This window comes from Porites lutea, chromosome 3 (assembly GCF_958299795.1).
Source record: "Porites lutea chromosome 3, jaPorLute2.1, whole genome shotgun sequence".
Taxonomy (NCBI): domain Eukaryota; kingdom Metazoa; phylum Cnidaria; class Anthozoa; order Scleractinia; family Poritidae; genus Porites; species Porites lutea.
The window spans coordinates 32811034-32833279 of record NC_133203.1 but is presented as its reverse complement, the minus strand read 5'-3'; the positions used below and the strand labels follow the sequence as shown (position 1 = coordinate 32833279).

Genomic DNA, 22246 nt, shown 5'->3' with positions numbered 1-22246 from the left:
GTGTCTTGAGAATTTGTCCATGATTGCACTTTAGAACTGAGTTGACAGAAAGTCGTTCTGTATCTTTCATTCGGCAATGACTCTCCACCTGTGCCCTCATGTCGGACCATTATCTGTCAGGTGAATAAATACTGGTATCCGGGGACAGTGAGCAAATGATGATTGCCACTGACTATACCTCACGTTTTGACATGAACTATGTTATTATAACTATTAATTATATAGGTTATCATGGAAATATACACAGACGACCTGGGATTTAGACATCAAGAGTTCTTCCATGATTTGAAGGTGAGATTTTTGTATAAGGGTTCATTATACTTTTACATGTACCCCTTGAAATTGCGGACATTGATCAGTTCCTCGATTACCTCAGAATCCAGTACAATGGTTTCACTAATAATAAATTAATTAATATGTGCTTATTTTCATGCACATTTGAAGGACTTGTAATGAGTCAATACTCATAAATGTCTGCGATTCGATGTCGGATGTGTCTCTAGCCACTAACAGATTTCGAATATATTTTTTCCTTAATCAGGAACTGGCAGATTTTTCTGGAAAAGCTCACGTATCTTCAAGGAAAAATACTGCGTCAACTTCTTCAACATCTATATCTGTTGATATTCCTGAACACAAATCGCAATCCTCGTCAAAACCAAGTGCAACTGCCGTCCGGCGAAATCGAGGGCGGTTTTCTATTTCATACGAAGCTTTGGTGTGGATCGTATTCTTAGTTCTGACAACACTATGTGTCGTTGATCACTTCGTTCTCCAAGGTGATGCGGTTCTAAAAAGAGGAGGAAAGCTTCCCAAACGTATCTGGGGGACCAACTTGGGCGAGACGATCACCAATGTGGTTTGGGCTGTTACAGCACGTCTCATCATCACGTCCCAGAATCTCATGTTCTACACGATGCTATGGTGCTTCCCAAATTTTATCGCCGAAACCTGTCCAGGGTGGCTAACTGTCGAAGGCATTCGTGAAGTTCACGTGAGAATTCACAGATTAGCAGGTATCTTCCTGATCGCCATTCCTTCGCTTGCCCACGTTCTGGTGATCTTTGTTCCTCCCCTCATAGACGGAACAGCACTCAAATACTACCCACCGAGTAACTTCAACTACAGTTCCTCTCCAGGGCATTTGAATTGGTCCAAGATCTGGGACCCTGCAGCCGTCCAAGGCTGGACGTTCAACGATCACACCGGAGTTCACCTAACCTCTGACGAGATCTACCGATTTGTGCTCATGATCATGTTGTTTTGCTTACTGTTTCCCCTGAGCAGATCAAATTATCTCAACCATCGAAGTTACTCTTTGGCCATGACATTGCACGCATTTGCTGGGATCTGGTACGCCATTGACAACATTCGGAAGATCACTCACGGACTGGCACATGTCTTCAATCTACCCATCCTCATCATTTGGTGTGTAGACCGAATTCTTTCCATTTTCCTGTATCGATATCACCGGGGTCACATTGTGCGGAAAGAAGTTCTTGGAAACAACGAGTATGTTGTCCTCTATGTGAAACTTGCTAAAAACGTGAAAATCGCTGTTGGCGATGTCTATTATCTTCACCATCAAGTTAGGGACAACACCGAAATTTTGCCTCAGAGATCACATCCTTTCACAACGTTTGGAAATTTGTCGCAAGATTCTACCTGGGACATTGGTTTTGTAATGTCGATAATTGATGATGACAAGCAATTGTGCCTCCCTTGGACAAATTGGCTGGCAGAGGTTGAGAAAACGTCTCTTCTGCATGTGTGGGGACCTTATCGTTCGTCTGTTGCGAAGCTGTACCATCAACTTGTTAGAGAGTCAGAAGATACGGAGCGCCCTTCACACTATCTTCTGTTCGCAACAGGCTCCGGATGTGGTTATCTCTTGGATATCTTGAGCTTTCTGGCCCACACAGCACCATCGCAAAGAAGCTCACCAAGCCATAAACAAATTGCGATTGACATCTTCTACTCGGTCCGAAGCAAGGCATTTTATAACTTTTTTCGTAAACCCATTGAAGAGCTACTGAAGAAGATAAAAAACAAGAATGCTGCAACGGTCACCTTCCAATTTCACGTCTCTAGTTCGCGAGAGGAACTCAACGAAGCCGATGAAAGTCCAGCTGCAGAAACCCATACCCGACTCATAAATGGTCGAATGGACTTCGAGAAAATTCTGAAGTCGGCTCACAAAAAGTCTCGTTGCTATTTTGTGGGACGGCCAGCCATTGCCGAACAATTGGAAGAGATATGCAAGCGGAAAGGAATAAAATTGACAAAGGATTACACAAATGGAAGAGAAGACCAAAAAGATCGCCCCTTGTTAATCAAATACTTTAAGATAGGTTTTTGGGTTGTCCTTTCCGTTATAACAGTTTGCGTTGTGGTTGGTCTTGTAGCTGATGTCAGAAGCATCAAAAAATCTCTTCAAGGCCATGGTTTTAATGGGACCAGTTTGGTTAGCGCTTTTTAACAACATAGCCTTTCTTTCCTTTGAAAACATTTTCAAACTAAGGAAATATCCGAGTATAAGTAACAAATGAGCGTTAGATAGTTTAGATAAAAACTGAAAAACACTGAACTTTTTTTCTTAGAAATTTTCCCGTATGCTGGAAATATGTGGGAACTTGGCACACCTTTTTATATATCAAAATGTAAGAGTACAAAATGAAAAAAATTTCTTAATTTTAGGCAGAAAAATTGTTGCTTTGTAAACGACATTTGGTGGAAGCCTTGAAGCAGCCATTTTTACAACTTTCTCACAAGCGACTTCATCAGTGTTCGTCTCCACATGTCTGTAGCTGTGGAATTTAATTAAATTGTGTCTGACTGGATGCAATTGCCAACCACGTCTTTGACTAATCTCGCCTGTTTTTCTTTTTTTTGTTTTGTTCACTTATTTATACATACGTTTTATTAAATGTATCATTAATTGATTTAGCTAACTTTTACCACTTCAGAAAGAAATACAGTACAAAAGCCTTCTGCAATACATAGATTTAACTTTATCCTCAACCTCTATCGCCGTATTCAAGGTTGACGGGTTCTTGGTAGGACAGTAGCCATGCAAACTTTAACTGATTGGGTGAGATGGCCGGGAAAGGCTCCCGTTCTTAGAACAGTCCTATACTATCTAAACATGGAGGGCCTCTTGAGGGGTTGCCCAATCTTGATAGTGATAAATTAACTTATCAGTTGGCTGTTACTTTTTTTTTTTTCCAAATTTGCGCATTTGGGACAACGCCATTGCCCCTTTCTTCATTCGCGAATCCATCACCTTCTTTCCCGGCCTTCTTGAAAAGAACTCAGTTGGTTTTCCTAAGAGAAGTGTGAAGTCACGTTACCATGGTACAATGATCTCAACAATCTTTCTTGACAGAGACGGCCACTTGGATTGTCGAATGATGAAACAAACGTATGGGCTACCGTTTTGTTCCTGAGCGCAACCATGCAAAGGAAAAGTCATACTTCTCATTTTTGCTGCTATAATTGCAGGAGCACGGTTTGTTGAGATCCAGAAACTTTTCTACCATGGCAACGTGACGTAACGACTTCGTCTCCCTATTAGGAAAGACAATAATGACACATCCCCCCTAGGAAAGGGACGAGGACGTCAGGGCACTGGTCCAACTGCACCACTCCTGCTGACACGACACAACGAAAACAACCCAAAAGACAATACGACAGTAAAATTGTATGGTATTTGATTAACGCGTCAGGAAGCAAGCATCTGCTGTGTAAAGCTGTAATTTTTTTTCCATCGAAAATAGATCTTAGTATACTAGAATAATTTTAACTATCTATGATTAGAGGAATTTCATCACAACTAATCAACGGCTCCTCACTATCAATGTAATTTAGATTTAAGAAAGAAAATAAACCTCGGCTGAGCTAAAAAAGGCTGATATCTTCGTAATTGATTGCCTATGACAGTGAAAGATGCGTGTGCATACAAAGCTATTCGTTACATAGCCATTTTGATTTTCACATTAATTTTTATTATTTCTTTTTTCCAGCGATAAAATATCTCGGGTGAGCTCGATCATTGACCTATTGAGGACTGGCTTACCAGAACACATCGGACCATTAAATGTTTCTCGGAATCTGCCCACCTCCCTCTCCCCTAGGCCAACCCACCGGGGGGGGGGGGGGGACTCTGCATATGAAAGGGGTGGGGATGTTCGTTGGAAATTTTGAATTAAACCCCTAAGGGAGACCGATCTGGGCGTGGCCCAAGCTTTTTTTGACTCCTAAAAGAAACCATGTTAAAACACAGACAAATAAGAAAACTTGGATTATCTGAATGGAGTAAATAAAACGAATTAAAAAATATACATATCAAATATATAGAGGATATTACACGGTGGCGAATGAATTTTACGAGAAAAAAAAATTCATATCTTCAAGCTGCCGTGTAATGTTCTTTTTATTATATAGACAAAAAGACATTGATAAAATAATAGAGGGAAATGACCGAAATTACGTCATCGATAAACTCACGTGTGAGATTATGGAAAATAAACCAATCTGGTCCCGGATGTAGTTTTTATGAATTTTACGAGTGGTATATTTTCCAGTAAAACACTCGTGTCTATATAATAAATATTTCTATATTTTTTCGCGTGCAACCCTAAACGAGACCTTCACGGCTAAATATGATGGCGTTTTGCCCAGAACACCCTAAGTGAGGCCAAAATCCGAAATTTAAACCCCTAAGCGAGACGACGAGCATTCCCACCCCTTTGATAAGCGGAGTCCCCTCCCCCTCCCTGAGCCAACATTAACACTTACTTCTCACTTAGGGTAAAATGTTGGCTTAGGAGAGGGGTAGGTGGGCAGTTTCCCAGAAACGTATAATGATCCAAAATATCAGGCCCTCTGGGCACTTAAACCAAACTTATTTACCCAGTGTGCCGCTCATAGGTAAACAGAATAAGAGGGTTTTCGACAAGTTGGCAGATGAAATCATTCCTCAATATCAGTGGTACCGAGGAATGATTTCATCTGCCCTGGAAACGTTTCCAGGAAAAGAAAAACAAATAAATTAACAACAACAACAAATTCTATTACAACAACACTTTGACAACTTAAGTTGTTTCTGTGACTGCAGAAGCTGGTTTCAGTCCTCTTATGGTAAGATCGTACACGACTTCTTCGATTTTCTTGAGGTCGTATTTGAGGCCGTCAAACTTCTTTCTAAGTGAGTCATTTTTGAGATTTAACAGTCTGAAACCCGCGTCGAGTTCTGCTACAAACGCAGCTATTCTGAACGGCCGGCCATAATCCGCAGCTGTTACACTATTCACCGCAAACCGCGACTGGAAGAGAAGATAAGAGGAAATTTTAGCCTGGAATATGACGTGTAGTGACACGGCAAGCTACCCGGTCGCCCCTTGTAAAGTAATCTGGGTTCCAGATCCGGGAAATTTTTGCTTGTGGAATCCGGAATCCAAAGCCTTGGAATCCGGAATTTAGCCCAAAGAATCCGGAATCCAGTATCTAAAATCCGGAATCCGCAGCGTGGAATCCAGAATCCAAGACTGTCTTAGATAACCTTACCATGGGGTGATACTTTTCTCGCGCGCGGGCGATGGAGTACAGCAGGGATGCCTTGCATGTACATATTGGCCTGAGGCCGAAGCTACGAACGAGTCCCTATAAAGACTTGGCTGAAATCAGAAACTGCCCAAGGAAAGTATCTGGTAACCACGGTAAAGGCCAGCAGAATATTACATTTAAATGTAGACTCACCAGCTCATTAGCCAGCAGAAGGAGACCGGTTAAAAAATCATCCAGATCAATGTGAAAACCATCAGATGTACTGCGATCTACCTGAACTGAAACGATAAGAGAAAAGAGGTCGTTTCGATACAAGTTTATTCAGTTCAGGTGTAAATAGTTCGACGTTTAGTGCTCAGAGTACTTGGCTTCAGGAACGAAAAATTTTCACCCAAAAGGTTTTTCATGTTCACCCGCAAACTATACTTGTATTGATCGAAATTTTTGTGCAATTTCACTGCTTCGTATCGAAACGGCCTGAATCGAAACGACTTTGTTTCGAAACGACCAAACTTCAGATGATAAATCAAGACCGCAGCGATAAAGCCTTTCGCCCATATATTGGGTTGGGTATGTACTTTAGCAAAAAATATTGGCCAGCGCGCAATCTGTAAACGAAACGAAAGGACTTTAACGTGAGTATTTAGGTGAACTAAAAAAATGGAAGGCATATTATAATGATATACCAGTGACCAGACTGCCCATTCGAACAGTCCTACACGTTAAGATTGTGGACTTTTCAGCTATATTAATACAAATTATAACGTGCTGTCTCGGTTTTCTTATCATTCTAAAAGTGAAAGAGTTTGTTTTCAATAACTGAGCGATTTTTCGCCAGTTCATTGATCGAGAGATATGGTCGATAATAGTACAGACCATTGGAATGACGTAAAGGTGGCGTAATTTGTTTCTCTTTTTCTTAGTCGCGCGATATTCTGAGAAAATTCACCGGAAAGGAAGTCAAAAACTGTCAAGAATGATATTGCAAGAAAACAAATGGATAACAATTTCCCACGTTCTATACTCTTATCGACCATAGAAATGACGTCAAATTGTTCAAAACTAAGCAGTGAAATCAATCACCTGGGGTTCTTGGTTCCACTTGAGTTTTAAAACACTTCGATGTCATTTCACTTCACTCTCATCCCACTTCTAGGACCCTGCGCAACGTTTCCTTGTTTTTATGTTTTACACATTTTATTCTTTAAAAAAACTGACCTCCAAGCATTTCTGCTAGCTCCTGCCTCGTAATGAGTCTTTCACTTTCTAAGTACAAAATAAACGCACCAGGGAAAGCAAATCTCTGGCTCACAAAGCGCCAATGATCGCAAAACCTACAATACGTGTATAAAACATGCAGAGCAGAATGTCAAAAACGGAGCAGTATTATTTAGCATTACTTTAACCTATTTGCCCCTGAGCCGTCCGTGAGGATCCACGTCCTTTCTACCGCTTATGACGTCGTTTTAACGGTCAAGGGCAACTTTGTCATCTAACTTTAGCCTGCGAAAACATTTCGGCGAAGAGGGAGGAGAAACGGATGCCTTCGCAGGCTAATCTAACTTATGAAGGGGGAAGAGAAACCATACCAGAACGAGTTCAATTCAGTCCAGGAGGTAAGAGAAAAAAAAAAAGGAAAAAAGAAGGCGGGGAGGGGGGTTGGAAGCCTCATACAGTACAAAGCTGAACTGAAAATTCCCATGTAAACCTTGTTCTACTACCCACCTACACTTCCTTCCAACTAATTCTAAGCTACTAAAAGCTTCCTCATAAACTCTTTCCACCAAAATGAAACCTAGTTTTTATTTATCTTTCCAGCTTTATTGGACTACATGTAAATCTATCTCTAGTGAATGCGAAACAAAGAAAAGAAAACGGGAAGAAGCAAAAGAAGAGGGGGAGAGAAAGCTGAAAGGCTCAAAGTTCCAGCAGAAGCTGGAAAAGAAGGCTATAACGCTTTGGGCAGTTTGGACAGACAATTCATTTTGTATCTACAGTATGATTATAAGTACTGCTGGGAAAATAATTTGAAAAGACCTTTGAAGATTTATACTTAAACAAGAAGTCGGATAACTAAATTATGAATAATATTTACTGTATCAATAACAATGATGCACCAGTTCACCTGTAATATTGCCCTACAGGAATCTTTTCCATAAGATTCTTATATTGTGACTTGACAGCGGAAAACATATGTCTGCTTTTATCACATATCCTTTTAACAACTGCCAGAGTAAGACAAGACATGCATAAAGAGAATTACTTTAATCATCACATGCATACAGCATAAATGAGAGAAGTGCAAAATAAATCTTTGGGGCTATTTACAAGGCACATATGATCCACTATGTGGGTTCCAACAGCAACCATCACAATAATTGCAATTGAGCTAAACCTACTAGCACCTTTTCCCACAGGGGGGAGTTCCAAGGATTTCAAGGGGGGGGGGGAGTTCTACAGAGTGATATGACCAATACAATGTAAATGTTTATTAAAGTGAAGAAGACACCTTATGGTTAAACAATAGTTTCTTAATTAACGACACCTCTAGATTTCAACCATTTACTATTATTTTTATTTTGAGGTATGTCTACAATTGCATGCAACTTGCCATCTCACTTGAATATTCACCAAATTCTTAGTTAATTCTCACCAGGTTTGCAAATTTTGTTAGATTTAACCATCTTTGTCACTCCTTGACAGGAACTTGGCCAATATCCAGGCATCCTGACCTCATGCTTTGTCAAATTTGATATATATATAAATAATTGATGTTATAGTTTTATGTTGATAAGGGAGTTGGCTCATGAAGAGCTACGGCAGACATGTGCATGTACCTTCAGGGTTAGGTGTTTGATGGACTGCTTGTAACACAGCTAGGATTTCTCTTGCTGACTGCTCTAACACACGTGTTACTGTGCGGATTTCCTGAAAGATAGTAAATATAAATAATGGCTATCAGGTACTTGTAAGATAGACCTTGTCATGGTTTTTGATGCCATCTTGACGAGTAGGCAAACTTGTGAGAAATAGGCCACTTGCGCTAAGGGGTCACGTGATCAATACTTCCCTTAAACAATTAGTTAGAATCCTGCTGATGCCAAAAATTGACAGAGCACATAAAACTTATCTTACACCCGAAATTTGAGAGGAAAAGCATTTAAGGGAGATATTTTATGGCACTTTGATTTTTCAACAAAGTAGTATGATTTCTATTGGCCGCCATGTTGGAGGGCATACTCTTGCCCTCCAACATGGCGACCAAAACTAGTTTTTCTTACATCTTGTTAAACTTTTGATAGTTATGCTCAGATGTGCTGCAAACGTTACCCCATCATTTTTTCAACATTTTCCTTGAAGTTTAAGTGCAAAATTTGTGTTCAGAAAGCAGTAATTCGTAATTTTCAAAATCACATTTTGGTCACGTGACCAGCTACAGATTAGGTAATTACAAAATGCCCGTTAAATTAAGAAAAACGGGAAAATAACCGCTTAAAACATTAAAGGAAGGTTAAAGTAACACAACAGATGCAACAGATGCCACGGATGGGCAAAACTGAAGATTTAAACGGACTGAAATTAGGGTTTTTGAAAACTGTTCAGCCTAACAGCTTTTCAAAGTTGATCTCTGCTGTTTGCAACTTCAAAAATAATGCCCAGGAGACATACTTGTTTGTCTGGAGTCTCTGCTTGTGTCTGTTTACATGTAATTTCTTTGCCTACTTTAAGTTCCATAGCGATTGTGGGCGAATAACTGGCAAAATTGAACAAAATGAACTGACTGCCGTGACACAGCCCCTCAAAAGGGCCAATCTGTCAGTACAACTTTAGTTAAGGCTTGAAGTGGGAACTGCCTTAACTGGGGACTATACCTCAACAGTTCTAGCAAGAAACGACACTTTATCTAAACAATCTTCTCTTCGTTAAAATAAACCATTTTTCTGATAAGGTGGAGATGTAATGAGCAGAAAATTAATCAAAAAATCAACTGTCAGAAGAGTTTTGTTTTTTTTCTTTGTAGTGAACTGCGACCTTAACCATATAATAATAATAACAACGTGACAAATGTATATGAAATGAATTATATATGAATCATATAAAATCCTGGTAAAAACGACCAAAAGTCGAGCTCTAATGACTTTTGAGCTCAAATAGCTCAGACCAAAACTACTTTCAATATAATTGCAAAAAACTGAGGATTCACTGAGAGGTTTCCAAAACATGCGATTGAGGTAGCCAGAACAAACAAGAAAAATGATCTGTTTTCTTTTAATAGTGTTTAATTTTAATGCATGTCAATGAGGTTTGTACTAATACTGGCTATTTTAGCTCATGAAAGGTAATCCCTATCAAGACGGAATTTGCCCCTTTTCAACTCTACTGACTTAGCACATTTTCGCCCCAAGTTAGGGAATCCGGATTTCTGAATCTAGGAAATTTTCTTTTGGAATCCGCAATCCCACGTCACTAAGGATTGGAATGATTATAGAATACTATCTTTACATGTTCTTGATGCTATTTAAAAAGGAAGTAATCAATTTATTTTTTGAGGCAAAATCTAAAAGTTTGAATCGATTTTGCGGCTTTAAGAGTACTGTCTAAATTTTTCCATTAATGTGCACCACGCTGTACTAAAAAGACCCCTGAATGGCTCTTGACTTCAATATAATATAGGACGTTTTCGTTTTACACGCCCTGCAGCCATGACAGCGTCCCGGAAGAACAGATGTTTAATTTTATACGGGGGTTATGTGACCATTCCAGGTTTCTGAAATAATTCTCGCGGCAAAGTTCTGCACTGACTGTAGTCTAGAGATATTTTTGTTCGATGTATTTGACCACACGGTAGAACAGCGCTGTCATTTCATTATTAAAGACCAAGGCATTCATTACCGTCACGAGCTGATTACGATCTAAAACATGTTTAACGCGACTTATTTGCGCAAGACTTGACACACAAGATGAGGTGGTTTTTAAAACATGGTCATCAAAAGTAAGTTGCGGGTGTGGAACAACACAAGGTCTTTGGCCAGTATGCAAGAGTTAGATCTTTCGAATCGATCAATGGACAAACCCAACAGCCATCAGAGTCATGATTGTGCCCCTTCCATATCACAGGGAATTTTAAGCTAGTTATGAATAAAGTTCAAGGGCAAAAATTTGCTGAAGGGCATTATTACCTAATTACAGAGAAATTCAGGGGTAAAAAATGATACGTAAAATAACTTTTAATTCTTTTTGAAATAAAGTGTACTTATTAATAAGCTGGTTTCGCCTGACAAGCTTAAGGGCTAATCTGTCAGTATAACTTTAGTTAAGGCTTGAAGTGGGAATGGCCTTAACTGGGGACTATACCTTAACAATTCAAGCAAAAAACGACACTTCATCTAAACAATCTTCTCTTCGTTAAAATAAACCATTTTCTGATAAGGTGGAGATGTAAATGCGCAGAAAATTAATCAAAAAATCAACTGTCAGAAGAGTTTTGTTTGTTTTCTTTGTAGTGAACTGCGTCGACGTCCTTAACCTTACTCCAGCAATGCACTGAAATCAGCTTTTAAGAGCCATTTTCTGAGAAAATCGAGAATCGCAAGACACTCGTCAAAAAATCGAATTTTTTCTTATTTTGCCAAAACATCCCTTTTAGTGACCTAATTTAAGGAAAAATAGTTTTGGGTTCAAACGATTCATTTTAAAGGAGAAATTAAAAAAAGTTTAAAAAATCGATTTTATTCCTGTTTTTCGAACAAAACACGGCAGGATGCAATGGCAACTTCGAGAGAAGGGTGAACGCGTAAGAAACATTCCCTGACACTGAAACTTCACCGAATTATTATTTTGTTCTTACTCTTGAAAACCTTAGAAGAAAAATTGAAAAACAATGTCTTATATTTTTATAATCGACAAGTCTAAAGAGGTCATATTTGTGACGTTAGACATGCTAGAAAACGAAGGCCAACTTTGACTATTAAAAAAGGCCTCTGGTATATGCCGCTTGATCATAAAATCAATATAAAATGGAACCTTGGCTTTTGTACTAACTTACTGGAAAGTTTTAGCTCTGGAAATCAAATATCATCCTGACACCAAAGCAAGCGGTGAGAGCAATTGAATTGGGAAATTTATGCAAATTAGACGGCTTGCGGACGGTTGTCAAACTAAAAGAAAGGTTTTACATGAAAGGATTACTCACCATTGCTTGTAACACGTTTTTACGGCAAGGAAAGTTATTTCCAACTTCTGTTGCGTCGGTTTGAGTCACAAAATCCATAATTTTAAGCCAAAAGGTCCAAAAGACAAACGCACGTTTGCTCAGCGACTGCGCCAGAATCCGGCCGTGAATCGAAATAAAGTCACAACACGTCAGTGCGGTCCTTTAGAAGCAAGAGTTGCAAGAGTTTTTACTTCAGTCAGGAGGCCAAAAGATTGAAAATTCATCGCAAACTAATGACTTCGATTTTGAAAACCTTTCATCACTTCAATCGTTCGCCGGCTGATAATAAACATCACACAAGATCGTATGACCTTTGGCGTGTGACCGGAAATCGGTCACACCCTCAAGTCACGTTAGCATACTGTCACGAATTTTAATACGATTTTTCACGTTTGCTTTCGACAAAAAATAGACTCATCGAAATAAAATCAGGCCTGCTTTATTTATTTATTTATTTTTTAATTTCTTTTATAGCCTGCAGAACTTGTTCCCCATGCATCGCGCGTGTCTCGCGCCCCCAGTCCGCTTCGCAATGCTGGCGTGAAAAGCGCAAAAAACTGAAATTGACTCCTGTTCTGCAGTTGATTTCTTTTATAGACACCTTCTAGGCATTGACAGGCTGTGAAAAAAATGTATTTTTATTATTATTATTTTTCGAAGTGCTACATCATTTTCCTATAAATTTCAAACGTGACTGCTAAAAGACTGTTTGGAACCCATGGATGGAGAAAAGCTGTGCCGGAGAGAAGGTCAACCTCCCAGCCGAGCCAACTTTTGCGAGCGTTTATATGAGGAAAAAACTGACCACTTTGTCCGAGTCAACAGTGCTTGCGCATGCTGTCTTTGTCTAGCCTTGACCGTGTTGTCCCAACTACAATCGGCGACAAAATTGTTGAGACAAATAGGGTGACTTCGGAGAACAAACGAATCCGCACCCTCCCCTGTCCCCTCCATTCAAAGTTGGGGTGTTTGTTGTTTTCTATAGGTAGCTAGAACAAGGGCACAACATTGTACGGAGGGGATGGGGGAGGAAAGCTATATTTCCTCCTTTTGAAGTTCATAAAACGTAAAAAAGCCTACTTTTGGGCGAAGTGTCTCAACTCATTTTGTCGCCGATTGTAGCTGGGCGAGCCAAAGTGGAGAAATATTAGCCGGGCTGGAAGGGTGAGGCCACCACTACCGGCTCAGTGGAGGGCTGACTTCCGGAAGCCCTCAACTCCGCCCACTACTGGTAGTAAGGCGTCTATCCGAACCAACCTTTTGTTTCTCATGTAAATGGTTTACCAAGTTTTGTAAGGAAATGGAGGAAAAGTTGGCTCGCCCAGGGTAGCTTGGGAGGTGAGTAAACACCAGATAACCCCAATAATAAGCACAAACTTTGATTGTCAGTTAGATGTCTACTATTTTAAGTAAGCGACCTTGCATGTGATTGTCGCATCCATACCCCCTTCCAGATCCCCTTTATTATCGGTAAGCCTCTGATAGGTCAAAGTAATACAGTCGTACCTCCAGTAAGCGACCACCAAAAATGCAAAGACTTAGTGGTCCCTAACGGGAGGTGGTCGTTTAGAAGAATCGGACCACATGGGGTCTATTCCGAGAAGAGGTCCAGGCACATTCTATTAAATGGCGGTGTAACAAATTCCTGGCAAAATATTATCTTTTACCTCTTTTGACAAATACAGCTTTTAAATCATGCAATCAATTTAAAGAGGGATTCAGGTGAGTGAGATATAGAATAGTCTAGAGTCACAACATAATCTTCACTTTGTTGGCTACATCTACTAAGTTAGGATATGTGTAGTTCCACGATGTCGCTAAAGGTCTTCATATTTTCTAAGGAACATACTGCACACAGCAAAAATAGAGAGCAGAGAATGCGTCAACTGGTCGCTTATGGAAAACAATTAACCGTGACGCCCAAAAAGTGGTCGCAGTCACTTACAAGAAGGTGGTCGTTTACTGGAAGTTCCAGCTGTAAGGCTTTGACTGGGAAAATTTGGTCTTTTGGATTGGCAGTCGCACATGGAGGTTGGACTGTGTAAGCCACCATCACCTCACTGTGAGTGACGAGAGCCAGGAAAGTATAGTATGCACTCCCTTAGGATACACAGAATCGTTGTTTTGAGGTCCCGTTTAGCGAAATGGATCATTCAAGGGAGGTGTTGAAGTCCCATAGTGAAATTTATAAGGTTTATGGGTTTTTAGTGCAAGACGAAACACAGTACTTAGGGCCCTGTTGTTCAAACGTTTAACAACAGGAAATCACTATCAAGCGAATAAGAAGAAGCAGGGGGAAAGCGTTAGTCCCGGGGGCGTTAGTCAACTTTTCGAACATACAGCCCCTCAGTCACTCTCCTCCGCAGACTTACCCTGGGCGACCAGGATAGGGGAATATAATACTCGACCTTCCTTGCATCATCGCGAGAGCCTATAGCCTTCACTTTCTTTTGGCTCGTCCTACAATCCTACCCAACGTTCGTGGGACAGGAAGGTCTGCTTGCGAGGCTTGGGAATCTAGGGAGACTATGGTAGCATGGTGCAAATAGCCGGGATGAGCTACTTTGTCCACACGAACCAAGAGGATTGGGTCTGCTAGAAGAAATCAGGTGTAGCTTTCTGTGATAAGTAATATTCCAACAGTATAGGATCATAGTTTGAAGCCATTTCACAATCACTAGTTTCCGCGCACCTCTACCGGCGAGTTGTGGACAAAAGCAGCTGATAGCTGTATGCGAACCTTTTTTCCACAAAATGGTTTCTGGGTTTTCGCATTCGACAGTGTCATGTATTGATTTTTTTTAATCTTAGTCGAGGTCTTTTCAATTATGTACTGTCTATCTGACTGACTGTTTCTTTGTGTTTTTTTTTTCTGGTAATAACAGGTTTCCTAATTTGGTCGTGGTTAGGGTTATAGGCTCCTGATCGTGAGCAAATAGCGAAAAAATCAACAAGCAAAACCAAAAGTAAACTGTAGCGTTGAATCCGTTGGCCACGGAGAATTGGTATTATTCTGCAAGTTCTTTACTACAGCAAGAGAGTATACTCCCTTGACTATGGGACATTGGGCCGGGGGAACTTAGTATTTTGGCCCGGCATAGGGGAGGAGGGGAGGGGGAGGGGGGACTCTGGCCAGATTCCAAGTCACGGGGATGATCGAAGTATGTTTTTTTCTTAGTTTGAAAATATTTTGAACAATTTTTTTTTTTTAGCTGTGGCTTTACTTAAGTATTCAAAATATTCGTTCTTTTTTGGTCTTAATTTTCGCTTCCACGGATCACTCACGACACTTGGAATCCGAGGTACCCCTCCTGTTTAGTACTTCGACGGCAAAAAAGCTGTTTCAAAGCCTAGTAGGTAAATAAAAGAAAAATAAATATGCATGGCTGTTTCTACTGCGATGAGAGGATTTCTTGTCAAAAAATGTGAAAACTGTATTAAAATTGCTGACAACAGCTACGAAAATTTCGTGACAGCATGATGACGTGACTAAAGCGTGTGACCAATTTCCGGTCACACCAAAGGTCATACGATCTTATGCGATGTTTATTATCAGCCGACGAACGATTGAAGTGATGAAAGGTTTTCAAAATCGAAGGCATTAGTTTGCGATGAATTTTTATTCCTTTTGCCTCCTGACTGAAGTAAAAACTCTTGTAACTCTTGCTTCGACGTGTTGTGACTTTATTTCGATTCACGGCCGGATTCGGAAGCAGTTGCTGAGCAAACGTACGTTTGTCTTTTGGCTAAAAATTATATATTTTGTGACTCAAAACGACGCAAAAGAAGTTGGAAATAACTTTCCTTGCCGTAAAAACGTGTTACAAGCAATGGTGAGTAATCCTTTCATGTAAAACCTTTCTTTTAGTTTGACAACCGTCCGCAAGCCGTCTAATTTGCATAAATTTCCCAATTCAATTGCTCTCACCGCTTGCTTTGGTGTCAGGATGATATTTGATTTCCAGAGCTAAAACTTTCCAGTAAGTTAGTACAAAAGCCAAGGTTCCATTTTATATTGATTTTATGATCAAGCGGCATATACCAGAGGCCTTTTTTAATAGTCAAAGTTGGCCTTCATTTTCTAGCACGTCTAACGTCACAAATATGACCTCTTTACACTTGTCGATTATAAAAATGTAAAGCATTGTTTATCAAATTTTCTTTTAGGATTTTCAAGAGTAAGAACAAAATAATAATTCGGTGAAGTTTCAATGTCAGGGAATGTTTCTTACGCGTTCACCCTTCTCTCGAAGTTGCCATTGCATCCTGCCGTGTTTTGTGCGAAAAACGAGCATAAAATCGATTTTTTAAACTTTTCCTAATTTCTCCTTTGAAATGAATCGTTTGAACCCAAAACTATTTTTCCTTAAATAAGGTCACTAAAAGGGATGTTTTGGCAAAATAAAAAAAATTCGATTTTTTGACGAGTGTCGTGTGATTCTCGATTTTCTCATCCTCGGAGACCCAGGGGTAGTCAGTCAGTTTTCAAGCACAGGCGGCAGAGCCCCTGGGTACCGACTCTCACCGGACCATTTCCAAACGGTCAAGTGAATGCTGGCTCCTGATTGGGCACAAAAAATGCTTTGTATTATTGTGCCCAATCGGCGAACATTTCTCTCGTGAGTTCTTTTCGTGAGTTCGTACACGATGGGTATTATGTCGCCACAGTTGCCCGGTTCGTTCACCAAGCTTGTGCGTACAAGGGAAACTTCCATTTTCTACTTTCCTAACCAGAAACGAAGGACTTACCGATGAGTCGAAAAACGTTTCGGATGCTATCAGCAGGAACAATTCATTTTGCACTGAGAAAATTCTGTTTCTGACGGATCACAATGTATCGTAAATAATCAGATAATAGGAAGTTTAAGATGCGGCGGCGACGAGATAATAAAAAAGTAATAGCTTGACAAGGCAAAACAACAACTTTGCATGTGCGTCACGCATTTTGCAGATTTCTTTGCCGTCACTGCACGACTACCACGTGAAGATGCCTAATTTCAGGTTTTGTGAAGGAGGTAAACAAACAATGACAAAATTTTCTTTCTCTTTATGAACTTGGATATGGTTGATAGAAAATCAGCTCCAGAAGAGTTCGCCTGCATTTGACAAAGTAAGCGAGTTGGGAGAACCACGATAGAGACTTGAAAAATGTGAATTCACTTTTCATGCGACGTTTTCGTGGCTGTCAGCTGTCGTGGAATCTTAAACTCCTTAAGATTTACGAAGGCATGATCGATGCAAGTATGAATACCTGTTGTAAGCTCAAGCTTGTGTTTTTGGAAAAGCGTCTTTAGTTTTCGGGTAGACAGTGGTAGTCTTTACACTAGAGCCTAAATAAGATAAGAAATATTTCAAGACAAGTAAGTTTTAATTACTTCAAGTAAAATAAAGCTTCACACACAACCGATTCTTTTTTACTTCAGGTTATTTTCCCACGCAACAAAATTAAGATTGATTGACATGTCTCGCCTTTCTCAAAGCTCAAGAAACCGCAAAACCGCAAGTCAGCTAAGTAGGTCATAAGGATGGTTTTCAAGTCGCTTGAAACTTTCTTGAACCGTTTCAACTTTCCGACTTTAATGAGATGCAAAGCAAAGTTACTTGAGATTTTACTTAGGCCTTCACACACGAATTTTTGGTTAAGTAAAACTTAGCGGCTCTTAAGTCTTACTTAACAGCCTAGTGTAAAGACAACCAACCAGTATTTTGAAATAAAGTGTTTATATCAAACTGAAAGTTTCCTGACTGCGTGCATTTGTTTGGTGCATGAGCCAGACAAGCCGTGATCGAGTCAATAGCTGTCGCGTCGTGTACGAACTCACGAAAAGAACTCAGGAGATGCTGTTCCCCGATTGGGCACAATAATACAAAGCATTTTTTGTGCCCAATCAGGAGCCAGCATTCACTTGACCGTTTGGAAATGGTCCGGTGAGAGTCGGTACCCAGGGGCTCTTCCGCCTGTGCTTGAAAACTTTCGTCGCGCCTTTTCTCCCGGCCCGACTGACTGCCCCTGGGTCTCCGAGGATGCGATTTTCTCAGATAATGGCTCTTAATCGTTCACAGGTGCCACAGCTGGCTTGACGTCACATGTCTTTTGATGCATTCGCTTTTTGCCTAAGACGCTATATATAATACGCCGATACGCAAAGAGAGCTTATACAGTTTAGCAAGAGACACTTAGTAGAACGTTGTACGCTGTTTGGACTTGATTTACAATAACTAAGGTAAGATTACAGTTCTCATTCACTAACTTGTTTGTTATGAAGAAAATTCCCAGAAATCAGGTTATATCTTAAAGATGTTGAATTTGGAACAAAGTTCTTTTTGATTCCCAAACGTTAAAGCTATCTTTGATACTCCCGCATCTGCCGAGCTCTGTACTGTTTATTTCATTTAGTGTCCTTAATATGTAAGATTGAACAAAGAAATGCCTTGATCTTAGCCATTTTAAATGAAAATCTAGCCGTTATATTTTTATCTGACGTTGTTCAAAAGTGCTTTCAAAGTGCTTTTGAAAAAAGATGACATTGTCCCTATGAGATCCATACACGTCATCGTGAGGTTAAAATCGAACTAGCTTCAAAATAGCATTGACAATTGACCTGTTAAAAGCATTTTAACTAAGAAAAAATATTATATTGCGACAAAATGCTTTTGTACGAAGATCTGGTCCACGCACGTTTTCTAAACGCTGATACTTTTCATCCTTCCAACACCTCCCCCCACCCCCCCCCCCCCCTCTTCTTCGACTAACTGGCTACTCGTAAAGTCTGGCTTCTCCTTTATTTTTTTTCTGCTACAAAAAACTGTGCTTTTTCACAACTTAATTTATTTAACTTAATTTTATGGAAGTCATTTATCGAATCGCCTACATCTTTCGCCGAGTAACCAATTATAATTGTGTGCAGTTCTCGGTGAAGCACTTTTCAATTGACCGAGAAGTTGGCAAAAGTCTCTAGCAAGATGCCTTCTTCTTCAGGCTTTTGATTTTTTTTTGTACATAGTTTAGCATTTCGAACAGCTAATTTATTGGATTCAGTTCTTATTTCACCCAAAGCCTTAAACGCTTCAAGGCCTCAAACTTCCCCACTAGTCATTTCTTTTTAGGATTTCGGCAACCGCAACGCGCGAGGAAAAAATGGCTGTTTTTATACTGGAGGACGCTTATCCGTGTAGACGGATAATGCGTCTATGGCCGTTTTTATACTAAGGACGCATTATCCGACTGGACGAACTTGGGCAAACATTAGTAGTTCGTCTGGTTATATGCGTCTCAAGTATAAAGACGGACACAAGACGCATTATGCGTCTGGACGAACTTTCCTTCGAAATACGTCTTGAACGACGCACTACGAAGAGTAGTTCGTCTGGACGCATAACAGTGCGTCTTGTACCCGTCTTTATACTAGAGATGTATAACCCAGACGAACAACAAAATGTTTTCCCAAGTTCGTCCAGACGGATAATGCGTCCTTAGTATAAAAACGGCCAATGAGAAAGAAAACATTTCCTTTTTACCTGCCCCTCACCCCCTGGGGTGCGGGGAACAAGCGCGGGATACAGGAAAAATGAAAACTTGAAGGCAAAACCTAAATTGAACCCTAACTCCACCGGTAACTTCGTTTCCAATTCTTTATTTTTTCTCCCATTTTTCGTTTTCTCGTTCACCCCGTACTCGTTCCCCGTCCCCCGTTCCGCGTTTGTTTTCAGTAACTTTCGAAAAATAATATTGTCTAAGATTAAAAGGAACGATTCCAGTTTACTCCACGATTGTTTTGTAGGGACAAAACACTTCCCAGAATCTAAAACGCTTTTGGATTCTGCATGGGAAGTGTTTGTGGATTCTGGGAAGTGTTTCGGATTCTGGGAAGTGTTTTTGGATTCTGGGAAGTGTTTTGGATTCCCGGAAGTGTTTTAGATTCCCTTAAAGTGTTTTGTCTCCATGAGCCACAGTATTCTCATACAATATCCTATTTATACGCTTGGCTTTCCAGTTGCAGTTGCTATTGATGACTCTGTTTCTTTAAGTCGCCGATAATTATTTTGATAGGAAAATTGTAAAAACTAAATTAACCGAAATTCATACTGGTAGTCTTTACACTAGAACCTAAATAAGCTAAGAAATATTTCAAGACAAGTAAATTTTAATTACTTCAACTAAAATAATAAACTTCACACATAACCGATAAGACGCAACATAATTAAGATTGATTGACATGTTTCGCCGTTCTCAAAGCTCAAGAAACTGCAAGTCAGTTTAAAGTCGGTCATAAGGATAGTTTTCAAATCACTTGAAACTTTCTTGAATAGTTTTAACTTTCCTGCTTTAATGAGATGCAAAGTAAGGTTGCTTAAGATTTTACTTGGGCCTTCACACACCCATTTTTGGTCAAGTAAAACTTAGCAGCTTTTAAGTATTACTTAACAGCCTAGTGTAAAGACAACCACTTACGTTTTCAGACCTGTGGTTTTACTGAAAGCAAACAAAAGACAAATGTATTTTATGCATCAGTAACCTTAATTGATGATGAAATCGTTAACTTCCTTGTTAAACCACAGACTTCAGCCAGAGAATAGCTTGCTTGAGCAAATACTGTCAGTAAAAAATGAAATGTTCGATCGGTGAGTCGCCAATCCTAAGTTTGATTTTGAGTTGGATTTGTAATAAAGCGAAGGCAGTTTCTTCTTTCGAATTCAAGTACAGTTTCTTTACTCAGGAGCACCCAACGGCAATTTTCGGGAAAATATCTGTTCGGAAGACGATTTGAGATCTAGAATTTTCGGAGCATTTGTTGTAAAATTTCTTGCTTACATGCCTCTCCTAGGATTTTCGAACATATACAAAATGGTATAATTACCCATTTTTAACGTATTTTGACCCTAAAAAAGGCCACCTAGAATTTTCGGGAGCCTTTTTCCTGACTGAAATTTTCGAGAAGGTAAGTTTTTATCCCTATAATTTTCGGATCACTAGACTTTCAGCCAGCAAATCCGAACAAATGAAAAGTTTATAGGGGATAAAAATATGCCTATATCTACCGTTTGAATACCAAAATACGTTCAACAATATGCTATGTTAAGTGGTTTTGAACTATATCCTCGTTGGGTGCCCCTGTTTACTATGCTGAATTTACTTGTGTTCCTTGGTATTTCATTCCTTCTTCAGTGTTTCATTAATGTTGCGCGATTAAGCTTAGCACTACTTAAAACTCAAGGGTGTCGTGATTCATTGGACTCACTGGCGGCGTGATACGCGTATAGCCGTTGCAATTTCTTGCCAAAAGAATCCAACGGGCAAATGCGACGACTTTACACGCATGCTGCCTGAATGACCACACTCTTAATTTTGCTCCAATACGAATTTGAGACGAAGAAAATTCTCTTCTTAGTTGCTGATTTTGAGGAAAGGAACGACAATGGAACTTCTAAAAAGCGAACGATTTTCTTTACCCCAGTAATAGTAAAATATATGAAAAAGAACATCGATATAACGAAACCTCTTTATAGTGAACAAATATTGCCAGTCCCTTAACACTTCATTATAATCGAGATTCCAGCGTATTATTTCCTTAGTCGGATGTCAGTAGGCGCGGATCTAGGATAAATACTGACCGATTTCCTAAACGAGAGCCGAAGGTGCAAGCTTCTTGCCGGTTCCGGGGGCGGGTTCCCTCAGGACGTTTCAGTGGATTTTGACTTCTTAAAATCCCCTTTCCAGGATTTCCGAGTCATTCAGACAGGATTTCAACTTGGAAAGTGTTTTTTATTATTAAAAATATATTTAGTATGAAAAATGTGACCGATTTCTGTAAAACGGTGGAAACCGGTGTGGATCCGCGCCTGGTCAGGAAGCATGGGCTGAGCCAAAAATGCTGTTCACTCATTTCCGTGCTAATTTAATCTTTCTTTCGCAACAGGTGTGTCCAGGACGATAGTAATACTTGAGAGTTTTTGTCTATCCAACCACTTCAGTATCCTTGCAAACATGTACAAACATAAAGCTTTAGTTTTACCTTTTTTGGCCAGCTTTGTGCGAATTTGACACGTAAAAATTATCACACTTGGCAACTACAACAAATTCCATGATTTGTAATGGCATTTGCGATGAAAATTATGCATGAATATTCTTTTTTTTCTTTTTTAATCTGATTGGTTCGCTTTTCTATACATCCTCGGAACTTTTAAAACGAAGAATAAGTCAGAATCGCCAGTGCTGTTTATTGTCGTCCTCGTTCAAACTGCCCCGTGGCTCGACAGTATAAGGTGCCAACGGGCCGGTGAAATAGTACCTGAGGCTTTATCATCTATCGAAGAAATTCCCGATAAAAATGGCACCCATAAATAATTGATGATTATTTCGACACGTCGTAGTTTCTACGCGGAACAGTTTTATAAGAACATTAACCCGCAATAAGTGGGCAATAAGATTTTCGGATTTTCGATGGTTACAACCCATATACTGCAGGC

General features: G+C 39.8%; 2 protein-coding genes across 10 annotated transcripts in view; one reads left to right on the top strand and one right to left on the bottom strand.

Annotated features, from left to right (window-relative positions):
• The window catches only part of LOC140930958 (uncharacterized), a 64525-nt gene that overhangs the window by 30151 nt on the left and 12128 nt on the right, over positions 1-22246 (top strand). For 6 of the 9 annotated variants that reach the window (XM_073380681.1, XM_073380685.1, XM_073380684.1 and 3 more), the window contains 2 exons: positions 226-291; positions 542-3911. The exons of 2 other annotated variants lie outside the window; for them this stretch is intronic. In XM_073380681.1, the coding sequence (XP_073236782.1) occupies positions 226-291; positions 542-2479 (2004 nt within the window). In that variant the 3' untranslated portion in view covers positions 2480-3911. Of the gene's footprint in view, positions 1-225; positions 292-541; positions 3912-22246 lie in introns of those variants that run through there. One more of the 9 variants, XM_073380689.1, reaches the window with a different exon arrangement.
• On the bottom strand, positions 4949-9300 carry LOC140929955 (translin-like). Its single transcript, XM_073379634.1, has 6 exons — positions 9235-9300; positions 8403-8493; positions 7691-7790; positions 6784-6899; positions 5758-5843; positions 4949-5324 (listed from the first exon to the last, which is right to left on the bottom strand). Exons 1-6 carry the CDS (start codon positions 9298-9300, stop codon positions 5094-5096), a joined length of 690 nt encoding a protein of 229 aa, XP_073235735.1. The 3' UTR covers positions 4949-5093.